Source organism: Aquila chrysaetos, chromosome 6 (genome assembly GCF_900496995.4).
Source record: "Aquila chrysaetos chrysaetos chromosome 6, bAquChr1.4, whole genome shotgun sequence".
In the NCBI taxonomy this organism is placed as follows: domain Eukaryota; kingdom Metazoa; phylum Chordata; class Aves; order Accipitriformes; family Accipitridae; genus Aquila; species Aquila chrysaetos.
In genome coordinates, this window is record NC_044009.1 from 24,287,925 (window position 1) to 24,303,270 (window position 15,346).

The 15,346-nt window shown below is 37.6% G+C and overlaps 1 protein-coding gene across 2 annotated transcripts; it reads left to right on the plus strand.

Annotated features, from left to right (window-relative positions):
* Positions 1-51: 51 nt before the first annotated feature.
* Positions 52-10,166, plus strand: MDH1B (malate dehydrogenase 1B). Of its 2 annotated transcripts, XM_030019069.1 has the most exons (11): positions 52-119; positions 536-648; positions 766-900; positions 1,608-1,742; positions 1,905-2,047; positions 2,723-3,225; positions 4,312-4,453; positions 5,423-5,586; positions 6,741-6,880; positions 7,617-7,701; positions 9,409-10,166. In XM_030019069.1, exons 1-11 carry the CDS (start codon positions 98-100, stop codon positions 9,438-9,440), a joined length of 1,614 nt encoding a protein of 537 aa, XP_029874929.1. In that variant the 5' UTR covers positions 52-97; the 3' UTR covers positions 9,441-10,166. The 2 variants fall into 2 exon arrangements, with proteins under 2 accessions (XP_029874929.1, XP_029874930.1); XM_030019070.1 differs by lacking the exon at positions 766-900.
* The last annotated feature ends 5,180 nt before the right edge of the window (positions 10,167-15,346 follow it).

Consider the following 15,346-nt stretch of genomic DNA (forward strand, 5'->3'; position numbering starts at 1 on the left):
GGCCGTGGCGCGTGGCGCGTTGCTGCGCAACGCCACGCCACACCACGCCACGCCACGCCACGCCACGCCGAGGCGACCGTTGGAGGGTGCCGCGCGCATGGCCAAGCTGGTCCTAGCAGGTGAGGCGCCGCCGCCGCTCGTCTCTGCAGGCTTCGTAACTGTCCGTTCTTCTAGTCTCTCTTGCGAGCGGCGTCTGCACGGCACGCTGCCCCAGCCGTTCCCGAGTCAGCCTTCTCCCCTTACCCCGTCGGTGAGGCTTCTGCCTCTCTCTGCTGCTGTCCACCCCGGGGTGGCCTCCTCAGCCCCCTGAACGCTGGCTGAGGAGTCTGTTTCACCTCCGAAATCACACTTTCTTTGCTGGCTCCTATGCTGGTCATGTTATTTCCTGGGAACTCACAGGATGCTGGCCACATAAGACTCTTTTTTATTTGGAACGATTTTTAACTGGAACAATTAAAAAATGTTTGGCTTGTTAAGCCCTTATCAGTCAATGTCACAAAATCTTCCATTTGTGGTGGTGTCACTGTGTTCACAGGTAAGGCAAACTGCCCTTACTATGCCAAAGCTGAACTCCTGGCTGACTATCTCCAGGCTAACTTGCTGGACTTCAAGGTTCACAAGATCACTCAGCACCCTGACAAATGGGAGGTAAGGGATTGTAAGTCAAGTCGTTGGTAGATGCCCCAGAGTTCTACAAAGCAACAAATGTGCTTACCTGTAGTATGTCTCTTCTTCTCCAGTATTACTGTTTTAATATGTGGGTAGAGGTACTGCAGAAACAGCTTTGGCAACAAAAGCCAGCCAGAAGAAAGGTTTGAACATTGTGAGAGACTAGCATTCTCGCGAGTCTTCCCACAGAAGGATGGGCACAAAACTTGGGCCAGCCTAAAGCTGTATTTTGTCAGTAAGAAGTTAATTGTTTTTTTATTATGTATAAATGGGTACTCAGCCTGTAAATCTTTTGCACACTGTGATTGCATATGCATTCAGACTTGTTACTTGTCAAGAGCATTTCTGGCATTCAAGGGCTTTGAATTACAATAGAAGTGCGAAATTAAATCTCACATATTTGTTTACAATGTGGGTGGGCCTTTCTGAGTACTTTTGCTGCAGACGTGTTGCCACGTCTACACTGTAGCCCCTATAAGGAACTCAGAAAACTGCAGTATTACTTCATGAGATAGACAGTACTATGATGTTTATTACCTCTTATATTTTGCTTGACACCTCAGCCAAGTAACTCGAACAGTTAAGTGAATAGCGATTAACCTCTGCAGCTTGCTTACCTTCTGCGGCTAAATAGGAATCCTCAGGTTACTCGCTGCTTCACAACATTGCTATCTTCACTACCGCTAAGACAACTGAGCAAAATTATAGCAGTAAAATCAAGCAGAAGTAAGACCTTTTGCTGAGGTATCACAGTGTTTCACCATGCCTTGCTTTGTGTTATTCCCCCATTTTGCGCACACTTTTTGCTTACGTAAGTTGTGAAGCACCTTGTAATTATGTACTGAGAGGAAATAATAAGAATGTTTATATCTGTAACATTTAAGTGTTATCAAATGTGAAAAAATATTAAAACATTTTGGTGGGGATGTTTACATTAGCAGTGGCTTCATGACATTTGTGAAATGAATGGATGGGAACACAGACAGTCTCCCATCATTTGGAGAGAACTGTTGGACCGTGGAGGGAAGGGTCTGCTTCTGGGAGGAGTTAATGATTTTCTGGAATACGCTCAGGTAATGAGCTGCCCTTAATACTCTAAACCCATATTTTACATTTTCTTTTAACACTGTTGTTCTTCATTCCTCTTTCAACTGTAAAATAAAGCTATCCTTTCTAACGTTACCTTGCCGTGTTTGGGTTGTTATTTAATTAGAGATCATCCTTTTTGTTCTTAGCACTATTACGGTATCACCTCGATGATGTTGAGTGAGGAAATGTTAGACATTGCTGAGGAGAACCTGCAGGCGCATATTGAAATTGAAAAAGAGGAGGAAGAGATTAAAAGTCTTATCAAGCCTTTGCAGATCTGGATCACCAGGTGAGAGTAAAAAGAATATCTATGAAGTTTCACTCAGCTTCAGAAGAATGCACTTTTTCCTATCACGTATAACAGGTGTAACCTCTGAAGTTATACACAAATCCCTGTAATCTGCTGATTTGAATTAGGTTCTTTGCCCCTCAGTATGAGCATTCAGTATATAATTTAGAAATTATTTCTACTTTTGTTACATTTTGCACCAGTTTAAGTAAGCGATGTGAACAGGCAACATTTAGACCCCAGATCACCTTAGAGAAAAGCAAGTATTTACAAAATAGGCTAGGAATTTTGTAGTGCAACTATCTTGCATTAAATGCTTTTGGAAATATTTAAATAAGTAAAGAGTCTCTTGCATTTCTAGCTTTAGAATGTCTGTATTTCTGATAGTCCTAACAGAGCACCTTAAAAAAATTTGTGGTTCTTTAAAGACACTAGTTTTTAAGTGACAGTATCAACTGAAATGTATAGGGTGGAAAAACCTCCAAATGAAAGGAGGATCCAACTGTTTCAATTTTTAACCTGTTAAAATGACAGAGCAATAAAAGATTCAGGCTAATGGTCTATTTAAACATTATCAAATACAAAAGAAAGATCTTTGTGTTTATTTATGTAATACTTCCAAACAAGCAGTGGTTAGTCATCAACTATAATTTTTCTATATTCTTCTCTTACCAGTGCATCAGGACCAATCTGTTATCAGCTGATCCCTCTGTTGGCAAATGGAGAAGTGTTTGGGATGACCACAGAAATCAGTATCCATTTGCTTGACACTGGCCAGTTTAAGGAAGTTCTTTGCGGTATTGTAATGGAAGCTGAAGACATGGCATTCCCACTTCTCCGCAGTATTTCAGAGCATACTGAAATAGATGAGGCTTTTGTTCAAGCCGATATTATCATTGTTCTTGATGATGTCCTCTTAAACTGTGAAGCCCAATCCCTTGAGAACTACATCAGAGAAGTGAGTGAGATCTGTCAAGTCTATGCTCCCCTAATTGAGAAGAATGCCAAGAGTGAGGTCAGAGTAATTTCATCAGGAAAAACCTTTGTAAACCTTAAGGCGATGATGATTATGACATACGGCCCATCCATTAAGCCTGAAAATGTCATTGCCATTGCAACATCCTGGGAAAGTGCGGCTAAAGCCATGCTGGCCAGGAAGTTGAATATGAACGCAGCAGGTGAATATTTATGTGTTCTGGTAGCATTTGGGGAATTCAGTGGATGGGCACCTTTGAGAGTACATATTTCATTGCAGAACACAGTTGATGTGCGTGCAGAAATGCAAGCACAGCAGTGCACCCACTGAATTGCATGGCTGTACAGAATGTCAGGGTGTGATGAGCAGGTGCTACGGTTCTCTCCGCTTACTGCTATCTGGATCTGTGCCTGATCCCATGAATGTCGATTCTTTTGCTAACTCTTGGATGCAGCCCTGCCATTCTGGAGTGTATTTCTTGCGGGAAATATACTAAGAAGGACTGAGCTGTGTTGCGGATCAGGAACTAGGACTGCAAGATTGTATTTGAACTCTCCAGTGCGTTGTTATTTTGGAGACACACAAGCCAGCTGTGAATAAACATGACAACATACTGCTGTGCAGATAATGAGAGTATAGTAGAACTGTGTTGTAGTATTATTTCTGGGTTAATTAGCTTTCTTTCTGAGGTCAATTGTTATAGCTTGGTTATATTTGCACGGTTCTGCACTGCATGGCAAAGGTGTGCTCCAACAGCCTGCTCAGCATCAGGATTCTTTCAATGTTGCGGGGGTAGGAACTGGTCATCAATGACAAGTCTAGATATTTTGAAGCCTAATAAAACAAAAAAGTATGTTAAGGGGCTGAATAGCCTACCAGCAGTTTATCTGAGAAATTCCTTTGGCACCAAAGCAGGTAGATTTTTTTATTTTTTTTTTTTACTGTTAGGCATTCTATATTTATGTGTACAAGATTTTAAAAGGAACATTGCTGTATGTTTGCAATATGACTTGTTTTGTTTTTTAACAGCTAACTATTTACTAGGTTTTGTCTATTATGTAAAGTAACAGGATATAAATTTAAGTTCCTTTTTCAGCTTGTGATGAGGTTTCATATGTTATGGAGAACCTCGCTGCATTTTTCAGATCAAATCTTTTCTGCTATCAAGGCAGGACACTGTACTAAAGAATAATTCATCTTGAAAGGGCCTTCTGAAGATCATCTAGTCCAGCTTACATTGTGAAAGTATTTGTCTCTTCATTAATCTATGTATTTTCCTCTGTTACAGGAGTTAAAGACGTGATTGTTTGGGGCAATATTACTGGCTGTAACTACATTGATTTGTCACATGCAAAGCTTTATGGATATGACTGTGCTCTTTGGGGGCCAGCTAATTTTCCACGTCCTTTGTTGAATATGATTTATGATAGGTACAGTATAGGTTTATTTTTTTAAAGTAAAATTAAATAACTGCTTTTAATCCATGTTTATCTGAATGGTGTAATTAGCATTAAGAAAGGTTTTTGTTTTCAAGATTTGTCTTTACTGACTAGCGCTGTACATAAAGGAAAACTCAAGCTGAAGTACTCAGTCTGCAAAAGAAGTTGAGTAGTTCCTAGTGCTACACATAGTTCTGACTCTTCTGCAAACTTTGTTTATAGCTATATTTTCCTACATATTATGTTTCTCTTCTATCATATCAGCAGCAGACTGTAAGAAGTAATGAAAGTCCAGATAGTGACTTAGATGTCTAGTATGCATGAAGAAACTTTGAAATAATACTAAACATTTATCTGCATCTTGAAGTACCTGACTTCCACTGAACATATGGCCTGAGCACACTAATATTGGCAGTTTCCCAAAATAGACAATTTGTTAACGTATGTAAAAAGTATACCTGGCAGCTAGACAGCTTCTTGTGGAAAGAAAAGTAGCAGAGAAAGGATGGGTGCAGTGAGAGGGCAGCAGATGTGACATACACTCAGGCCTGGCTATATGGAGCTCCCACTCTGGTCTAAACCTAGCATTTATTGGACAGCAGACATTTCTTTTGTTCTATACTGGTACTGTGCCTAGCACAGGGGGATTATGGTTCATGGCTGGGTTCTTATGTAAGATGGTAATACATATAAATAATAGTAATAGAGGTTATGACTTCAGTACATGACCTAACTTTCATTAAGTAGTGCTTGTTGTTACCCTTTGAGCCACTTTTTGTTAGACCCTATTGTTTCTGTCTTTAAGTGCCTTGTCTTCAGCAGTGAAGTTTGAATAAGTTTCGACTGTTCCCTCAGATTTAGTTCTTTTTTTTCCTCTAGAAAAATACTCTTCCTGCAGCTGTCTTAGTTTTTTCTTCTTTTTTTTCCTTTTTATTTTTTTCCCCCTTTTTTTGTCGGTAGCAAATGGATCCATTCAGAATTTCAGTCTGCACAGAGTTCACTGAGCTCCCAGGTCTGTCACTGTGTTGGAATATTACCTGCTCACGCGGTAGCCACTGTACTGAGATACTGGTATCATGGCTCTCCTCCTGGAGAGATCGTTTCTGTGGGAATACTTACTAAAGGTAAATCTACTTTTGCTTCACATATTGTCTTGTAGCTTTCCCCAGTATGTATAATGTTATTTTTTAATCAAGATTTTTAATTGAATAAAAACTTGTAAAACAAATCATGATATAATGGGAGGCTGAGAGTTTGTTTCAGCGTAAGAACCTCCAAATCTAAGCAATTTTGCTCTCCAGAGCTTGTGACTTGATACTCACTTCTTATAAGCATCTCTTAGGTGAATATTGTCTTGTCGCAGATTGTCTCTTAGTCTTTTAATTTAAATTCTTTTCTGGTGTATGTGTTTTGCACAAGGACTCTATAGTTCTTGGAGCCTAAGCTATAAAACCGTGTTCTTCTTGTGTAGTTATGTGGACCAATAAATGGAATGTTTCACCACAGCCATTTAACCCTTGTATGAAATTTACATCTTAAAAAGGGGAAAAAATTAAATTTTTAAATTGTTACAGCAATTGTGTTACAGCACAGGAAAGACATGGACCTGTTGGAGTGGGTCTGGAGGAGGGCCACAAAAATGATCAGAGGGATGAACACCTCTCCTATGAGGAAAGGCTGAGAGAGTTGGTGTTGTTCAGCCTGGAGAGGAGAAGGCTCTGGGGAGACCTTGTTGTGGCCTTTCAACATTTAAAGGGGGCTTATAAGAAAGATGGGGACAGACTTTTTAGCAGGGCCTGTTGCGATAGGACAAGGGGTAATGGTTTTCAACTAAGAGGGTAGATTCGGACTAGATATAAGCAAGAAATGTTACAATGAGGGTGTTGAGACACTGGAACAGGTTGCCCAGAGAGGCTGTATATGCCCCATCCCTGGAAACATCCAAGGTTAGGCTGGACAAGGCTCTGAGCACCCTGATCTAGCTGAAGATGTCCCTCCTCACTGCAGGGGGGTTGGACTAGATGACCTTTAAAGGTCTCTTCCAACCCAAACTATTCTATGATTCTATGATTCATGTATGTCTAACTAAAATACAAAGTTACAGTAAAAGGGGAGCTCTTCAGTCTTTGAAGTGTACACTGAAAAAGCCAATCTCTGTTTATAGTAAGATCTTACAGTTTTCGCCTTTTCAAGTCTGCAAGACTTAATCTTGACACTGGTGAGGATGTGGTTTTAATCAGAAATAATATGTTTGAGTCATTTTTTCCTTCTTCTTCAGGTCAATTTTGCATTCCTGAAGGAATTGTCTTCTCTATGCCAGTGAGGTTCCAGAATGGTAACTGGGAAGTCATGACAGAATTAGAAATTAATGAAACGACCCAAGAAGTTCTGGGACGCTTAGCCCGTCAGCTGATTCAGGTGATTTCTTGTATTTAGTAGTATGCACATTCTGCCACCTAGCGGTATGTTGCAATATAACTTTGAATACTGAGACCTTTAGTCCAAATGTTAGACGTACGAACTGCACGCATGCACTTATGCATGATAAATACCAGGTATTTATAAGTGTTAGTTAGCATTGTTAGTTATATTGGAATGAACAAACGACTGTTCTGTTGCCCAAAAAGGAGATGATAAAGTAAGTTTACCTATGTAAGTGTAGATTTTGCACCCCCAAGTTCTGCAGGCTTTGTGCAAAAAAAAATAATATTAGCTTTAATTTAATGTTTCAGCGTTCTAATGCTGCTGCTGTTGATTTTGTTTGTGTGGTATTCAGAGTAGTTGTATGCCAGGAGACATATCTTTTGGGATCCTTATGGCTGTGACTCTGCATGAATGAAGGCCAGATTTTACTAGAATTAGGGATTTTTCAGAAAATGCAAAATCAGTGAGCAGTAATTTCATCATTAACTTCTTGTCACTTAGTAAGACAAAAAGAATTTAATTTGACTAAATATTAAATACTAAAAAGACTGGTTGAAATTCTACGTTCTAGCTTCAATCAGATTTTGTGATCTTCAGTCATATTAGTAACATGTAAGGATTATTTTATTGTAACATATTTTAAGTTTGTGCTAGAAATTACAGTGGATGACAAGAATGGGTGATATTAAAACTGCTCTTTTTTTTTTTTTTTTTCCCCCCCCCCACTCAGGAAAAGCTCATTGCCCTAAAGGAAATAAAAGAAATGCATCCATATGGAGCTGATAAAATCACTAGTAAAAAATATTTGCATCAAGGTGGGTTTTTCTCCCCATAAAAGATGAGATCAAGTTTTAAGGGAGAATTTAAGTAATGGATTCTTATTTTATGTCCCTTTCATTTAAAGCAGATATAAAATCCTTCAGGAAGGAATATAAATAACAAGTGCTTGTCCGACGTATCCTGACCATGTCTGGGGCATGGTGATAGGAAGGGCAAGCCTGCATGGTAGCAACCTTGGTTTTATCTGATAAGTTTCTATTGTGTCATTCATAGATCATGAAGATAAAAGCTGAGCATAAATAATACATTTAGCATGACACATTTTATCTTAGGTTATTAGTAAATATAAAATCTTTTTAACCCAAGTAACTATTATTAGAAAAGCACTTTCACCATATGTCCTACTATAAGTTTTTTAACTCTTTACTATACTATTCTTTACTGTCTAGAAATAATGAGTTGAATTTCTAACAGAGAAAAATATACTGTAAATTGGAACTCAAACTTCTCATTTTTCTGTTTGTTACAGTACCAAACAGTTCATTCAGTAGCTTTAGTCTATAAGCCAATCAGAAGAAGAAAAGGGTGAGACACCCAAAGACAGTAGGCTAAAAAGATATTCCTACTTTCTATAGAGAAGGCAATCTTGGTAAGTGGCAGCCATATCTGCCACTTCTTCTAATTACAATAGATGAAAGATCTCTTAGAGATCCCTACATTATAAATTATTAAGCAATTTCACTTTGTTTGTTAATGACACACCAAGTTTATCATGACTTAATTTTTTTAAATGCACAATGGTATGAGAAATTTTGACTAAAAATCTATAGAACAACTCTAATATTCCTTCCTAATATTTAGGAACTTGTGTGAAGGCTGTAGCCTACATGATACTGCCATGGCAAAACTCCCCTGAATCCACAATCTCCTTTTCCTGGGCAGAATAAAAAACCCACATCTTCTCCCAAGTCTGACTGTGCTGCTCTTCCTACCTATTTTGCTTTTCAACTTCTCTGTCCTCTTAGGATTATATAAAGGAAAAAAGAATCATTCATCAAAATAAGAACTGATAAACTTTAAAGTGTGTCTTATTTTCTTACTTTTCCCTATTCTCAGGTTCCGAAATCCCTGCACTTTCCCAATGTTCTAGCCATTTCTTTCTACTTTTAGGTCCCACAGGCCTTTTTCCCTAGTTAGTTTTCTTTCTCCCTTCCTTGAAATTCTTTCCAGTACATTTATATCGGCACTTACCATACTATGAGCTGTTCTTCTGCATTAAGGGCAGGCTGAAGAATGGGGAAACTATTTGGACATTGATGCCCAGGGCCTTTAGTGAGCACATAAGCCTTTTGGTTACCCATGCTTGTTTCTCAGGAAAGGACTACAGACACAATTAGGTTTTCTTGATAAATGCAGAGTTTAATTATTCCACTAATCATGACTTTGATTAACCCAGACAGGAGATTCCCAATTAGGTAGGCACGTCCTTCCCTGTCTGCTCTCTACTTGTATGGCACTGCTTTTCTGTAGAGCTGTCCTGTTCCTCTTGTGGCTGCTTTAAACACTAAGCAGAGGGCCCTTCCACTACTAGCAGCTAACTGCTTGGTTGTGGCCTACTCTTGTGACATTAATATCAGGTGTCGTACTATTCAAGTTATACCGAAGTGCTCTGCTTATCTTCTGTGTAAGTAGTGTAGGAGCTTGGCAAAAATATGTACTGTTTTTGTTTTTTTTTTTTACAGAGTTGGAAACCTTGCCTACTGGCTCACTTTAGCCAGAGTTGTCTGGAGGAGAAAATGCTGGAAATTCCCATACTAAAACAGTGTTTCCATTGCTCAAAAGAGCAAATTACAAAGAAAGGCTAAACATTGTCATAGCTTTTACAGTATCTTCCTCATCAAAACCCTGGAAATCTGTAGGCAGAAGAATATTTCAAAAATAGTGTGAACATAACGTTCTTAATCTGCAGACCAAAGTAAAATTCCTACTGACTTTAATAAGTCTAGGATTTCATTTACATCCAACAACTTATTTCTTCAGACCAATAAACTGTTTCAAAAACATTGTTTAATGTCTAAGGCATTCATATTATGACAATTTTGAGCAAGATTGTCACACAGAGTAGCAGTTTTATAACTCTAAATTCTTGTTTCAAATGTAGTGGAACACAGTACTTGCATAAGAATATATATTCTCAGGCAAAACTGATTTTTAACACTAAAATTTAAATGCATACATCTCCTTGGTGACAAGATCATTTTTGTCTCCATGTTTTTTATTTATTTCATGAGTTTCCTATGGATTACTCATATGTTTTAAGTCAAACATGCAATTAAGTACTTGTCTAAACAGAATTGTTGAGGAACCACTTTCACTTGCATGTCTTTGGTGTCTTAAAAGATGGAGACTGTGTTAAATGAAATATTATTGTACTTGCTGATTTTTTGTCAGATGTGAGTCTTTAAAGCAAAATTAAAAGTTTCCTGTTCTTTGAATCAGATAGACATAGTTAGAATAAATTCATTATTTCTGTTCAAGTGGAGGTTCAAACTCTGAACAGGGGTAGACTTCTTACATGAGGAAACCAAGAGGAGTTTATTTATTATTTATCAGCTGATGTGGACAGAATGAGGAGGGGCGTCTCACTGGTCTTAGAAAGAAGAGCTCAGAAAGCTGGGGTGTCACAAGGGAGTTGGAAGAGTGAAATGTTCTTAGGTGAAATGTATATGGAAGAAGCAACATTTACAGGAACTGAGATGTTGTTACAAGTATCTTCATGGAAGAGTTCACGTGGGAGTTGTAGAGGCAGGTGTTGTAAAAAGTCTTGCAGAAAGTGGTTAGGAATCATTCATTTCATGAGGAAGTGGTCTCCAGGGAATTAGTTTCTAGTAGTGTATGCACAGAAAATTGGCTGAGTCTCGGAGGAGCATCTGGAGGCAGATGTCTCAGGAGAGCATAGCAGAGAAGGATGCTACCAGTAGTCTTTACAAACTACCTGGCTTGTTCCATAGCTCCTTCTCCAAGACAGGAGAGGAAAAGTTAGCTTCTTTAATGTGTATTTACATTTGTTTTTTTCTATATGGAATATGATTTGGTGGTCTTTTACACACTTAATTCTTCTGTTCTGCCTGCGGAGATAGTACTTCAAACAGACTGCAATTCAAGCACCAACGCTGCACAGCTGTTAATGAGTAGGAAATTAACTGTTTCTGCAATATATAAGGCTTACCCGACTTCTGAGTCACTACCTGAAAACCACAGGCAAAGAATTTCTTCTCAGAGGTTGAGAGGGGAAAGACAAATGTCTTGGATATCTCTTGTATCCTAAATTATTCTAATTAGATTTGCCTAGTGGCCTGCAGGGAAATTCAGGTCTTTCCTCATGGAACCATAATAGAATGGAAAAGTTTCTTTTCCTAGGTTTTGCTTAGGAGAGAAAGAAAGAATAAAAATAATAGGAAAGCTAAAATATGGTAACATATTCAAAGTTGATTATAGTTGTAACACAGTGATTGACTTAGTCATCACTAAGTTTGGTTTTTCTGTAAGTAATAAGTAAACTCTGGTACATATTTTCTCACAAGTTACTGAGTAATGCTACATATGCAGGATATTCATAGCATTGATGAAACCTACTACCTGGGTGTTAGAGTAACAGGTGAAAAAATTTATGAAAAAGGGCTTTAAGATAAATGTATCTTTCTTACAAATGTTATATATATTCTGCATAAACCCTAGCATTTGGGTGTACTGAAGAGTGTGTAAGCCTTCTGGTTGGTCTGAACAATTCTTATTCTAGGACGTTATCACTAGGACTTACTATTTTTCCTCTTTGTGTAGTTGCACCAACTGTTTGTTACAGCACACTGCTTTCTCCATTACTGTGCCAGCTTCTACCTCGTTTTCAGTCTCTATAGCAACACTGTTTCTCAGCAACTGGGAGATGCTTTGTAAAGGCCCCTCAATTTAGAAATATTGCACTCCAACCATAAGAAAAAATTGCTTTGAAACAAAGATCAAAGAAGTTTTATCTTTAATAATTCAGGATATTTATTACTAATTAATTAGTATTCTCTGTTTTGACTGCTTAGACAATTACCTGATACTTTGATCTGGGGCTTTGCCAGGCATTTGTTGTGAACAGCATTCATTTAAAAGCAAAACCTTTAGAACTGTGTCTTGAAGTCAACTTTTAAGTGCTATAAAACTACTGAACTTCTCTGGCAGTGTCGTCTGACTTCTGGGCCTTTAGTAAGTAGCTGAGAGAAAGGTAAGTGCTGTTACTGTATTTAAGAGGAGACTGTAATTTCGGCCTTTGAACACAACATAGAATGTTTTCACCCTTCACGGGAAACAAAAGTAATTGTAGTTTATTTTATGCATATTTAAAATGTTGATCATATGTTGTCTGATTTCAAAAGAAGGAAGGCCTCTGTGATCAAGTCAATTAATCTATTGGGAGATTTCTGCCTTACTTAATCTGGTTTGTCTTTCTCTGTACTTTAACTTTATTATGTAGCATGCTTACAATGCATTTTATTTGCTAAAGTACATATTCTGAGAATCTGTATAGGCAAACAAAATACATGTAAGTAATTAAACATGTTACTTTTCTTGCACATTCCGATAGGATTCAAGAATAAGGCTACTCTTGTTCTGCATATAAGACTATTTGTGTTAATGGTATCAGGGTTTACAATTGTAAAAAAATATTTCCTGTACATTTGTGATAATTTTAAAATTCTTTTTTGTTTTGTGGAAGTGTTTTTAATTATTAATAAAGGGGTCATGTAGCTGAAATACAACACACTGACTGAAATAGTGTATCAATGAGCAGAGTTAGTTGAGATTTGATGGCAGGCAGATACTGCTTCTACTTTCATATTATGTTCATTATAAAGTACATGTGCTAACGTTGAAGTAGATCCTGTTCCTTTCACCCAAGCACTCGTACTGCAGTCAAGATCTGGACTCTCCACAGAGTTTTGTATGTAAAAATGTAGAGTGTATATATGTTAATAATGCGTTTCATAACTTTTTGGAGGGAGGGTTCATGGGTATGATGTTATGATGTTGCACAATGACAGCCAGTTTGGTAAAACACATAGACACATACTTAACTTTGAGACCACAAATACTGTAGTACAAGAGTATAGTGTGTTTATCCATCTGGGTAATTTAAAGGTTAGACATTGCACTGTACTGGATAGAGAGCTTGTCATCTTACAGTAAGTATCAAGTACTAATAGATTATGCGTGCTGTCTAACTCAGTGAAGTCAGTGGATCTGTTCTTATTTGAGTGAGCAAATTCTAATGAGTGAGTTCTAATTTAAGTGAGGTTAACCTGTGTATTTTTACATTCATCCTTTTGCTTTACTTTATGTACCTTTGGTGGAAAGAAAAAAAAGGAGGAAAACATGAGACAAGCTGTGTGTTTGTAAGTCTATCTTTCAGGTTGCTACATGTAGCTTTCACTAAACACTTATGTTTAATTCATTGCTTAGAATCTTCTGATTTCATTGATTCCGTACATTGACTTTTCTGTCAAGCTTTGCAGAGGCATATACTACTGCACCTATTTTAGGAGTAATTGTATAAGCAAAGTTACATGCATACGTAAATATTGGTCAGAATTGCAGTCTTGCAGAACACAGGGTTGAGTCCAAGTTCTAAGTCTTAGTAAGGAAGAAAATAGAAGAATAGTGAAAAAGAAACATAGTGGTATTTCTTTCAAAGAAGAACTTCAACAAAAACTGTGGCATTGTAGTCTTTAATGAAGAAGTTTTACAGACTGAAACACAAAGTTGCAGCTTTCACCAATTAAAATGGTGAGAAGCATATTTACGGTAGACTCAGTAATTATAGACCATTGAATATTTATGCTTCATAATCAGCCAGTATTCTGTCATGTTTATGACAAATGACCAATGACTCTCACTGGAAAAAAGTAATAAAAATGAACCTTTGGGTAAGTTCAGATTTAATACCAAATTTATTATTTAAGTTTTAGATAGTTTCCAACTATTTAATTTTTATTTATTCTAGCAAATTTCCTTTTTTTCCCCACTATAAGCCACATATGTGGCCTTTGGAGTCTTGTGTAACTTAGATCTGCTATACCTAGTGTTTTTCAACTCTGATATTTAGTGAAAGGTAGTTACTGTACTGAATTCATCTTTATATTTTTATGTTGCATTAATGAAATAAATCCTGAGGGGAGACATTCAGTTTCTATTATTATCAGGGACATAATTACTTTTGCTTTCATGGTTGTGTAAAAAAGTAGATTCGTGGTTACACTTCCCTCTTCCCTGCTTTCTCAGCTCAAAAAGAAATAATGTCAGCTCAGCTGAAAACTTTAGTTCTCTTTGAAAGTTTTAGAAAATATATTTGTGAGCAATTGCAACAAAGGAATCTTGGGAGGAGTCTGGTGTAAAGGTATGCCCTCTCTGACCTGAAATTATACATTATGAGCTGTGTAGTAATCCTGTATGTAGACACTGGACTCTTCAATAGTGAAAGATCCCATTTCCTGTACTTGAAACTGTTTTGGGGACTGGTTTCACCCTGATACAATTTTGCAGTTACTAGAGTTACTCCTACTTTATCCTGAGCAGAGAGCCTGCAATTTTCTGGAGTTTCTCTGCACTTGGCACCAAGAGTTTTATGTTGTTTTATGCAGTTCTGTTTAATTTCATTTCTGAAATGCATCCAGTAAATTGTTCAGATTAAAAGGTTTGATTTGAATGGTTCGATATGTCTCTGTCTAGAAAATGTGGTTTTACACTTTGGTTTGTTTCATTATAGAACGCCTAATGCCATCTGTTCATTTCAAATGGATCCAGACTTGCAGGGTAAGGATTTTTATCATTTTTTCCCCAACTTTTCTCAGAGACATTTCTATGTCTGTCTGAAGAGAAACTACTGAATTGTAATGAAGTCATGCCACTTTCAGAATCTCTGCTGTAGCACATAAATGACAAATTACACAGCTGTGATGTCCTACCTTTATTTTTGGATCTGTCCTGGCACCTTCCTTGCCATTATCTTGTTGGTTCCTAAAATGGTCAGGCGCACAGGTGCTGTGTTCCCTAATTTATAATATATGGTAATTTTTTTTCACATATTCTTGAATAGGCATGAAGGATGGCCATACACTCCCTTTTTGAGTGCAAAGTCTTAGCACATACTTCATCTGCTACATAACAAGTAGTGCAAAATGCAGAACTAGCAGGTAACCAGCTGGACATGTCATGAAACAACGCACTCTTTTCTATATGTGTAGGAATTCCTTTGTCAGCTTCTCAACAAAGAGCATTTATGAGTCTTGAGGTGAAGTTTGACCCACTGCAAAATGATTACATGCTGGTTTTCTGTCCAAAGGGGAAGCTTCGTTCTTATGAAAAATCAAAGAGTTTAGTGCCCCTGAATAGCCTCTCATAAATAATAATCCTAAAATATTTTCTATTTTATTTGGGCTTTTTTTTTTTGTCTGCTGTTTTACTTGTGTGCTCTTGCAAGTTAATTCTGGAACTGTGCTTGACAGGCACAGAATGCCCTGCTTTGAGGACACATTTTGTCTGTAATGATGGACTTGAAGTGAGTAGCAGATGGCTACTAAAACAGATTCTCTTCACTTAGAAAGTCATCTTGCACATGGAAGGTGTTTGAGTTGGATC

What these genes read in the sequence shown, in the direction of transcription:
- MDH1B (XM_030019069.1), top strand. Translation starts at nt 98, where the DNA reads ATGGCCAAGCTGGTCCTAGCAG. An exon ending in GGCCAAGCTGGTCCTAGCAG is followed by an intron (nt 120 to 535) that starts GTGAGGCGCCGC and finishes CTGTGTTCACAG; the next exon opens with GTAAGGCAAACTGCCCTTAC. An exon ending in CCAGCCTAAAGCTGTATTTT is followed by an intron (nt 901 to 1,607) that starts GTCAGTAAGAAG and finishes TGTTTACATTAG; the next exon opens with CAGTGGCTTCATGACATTTG.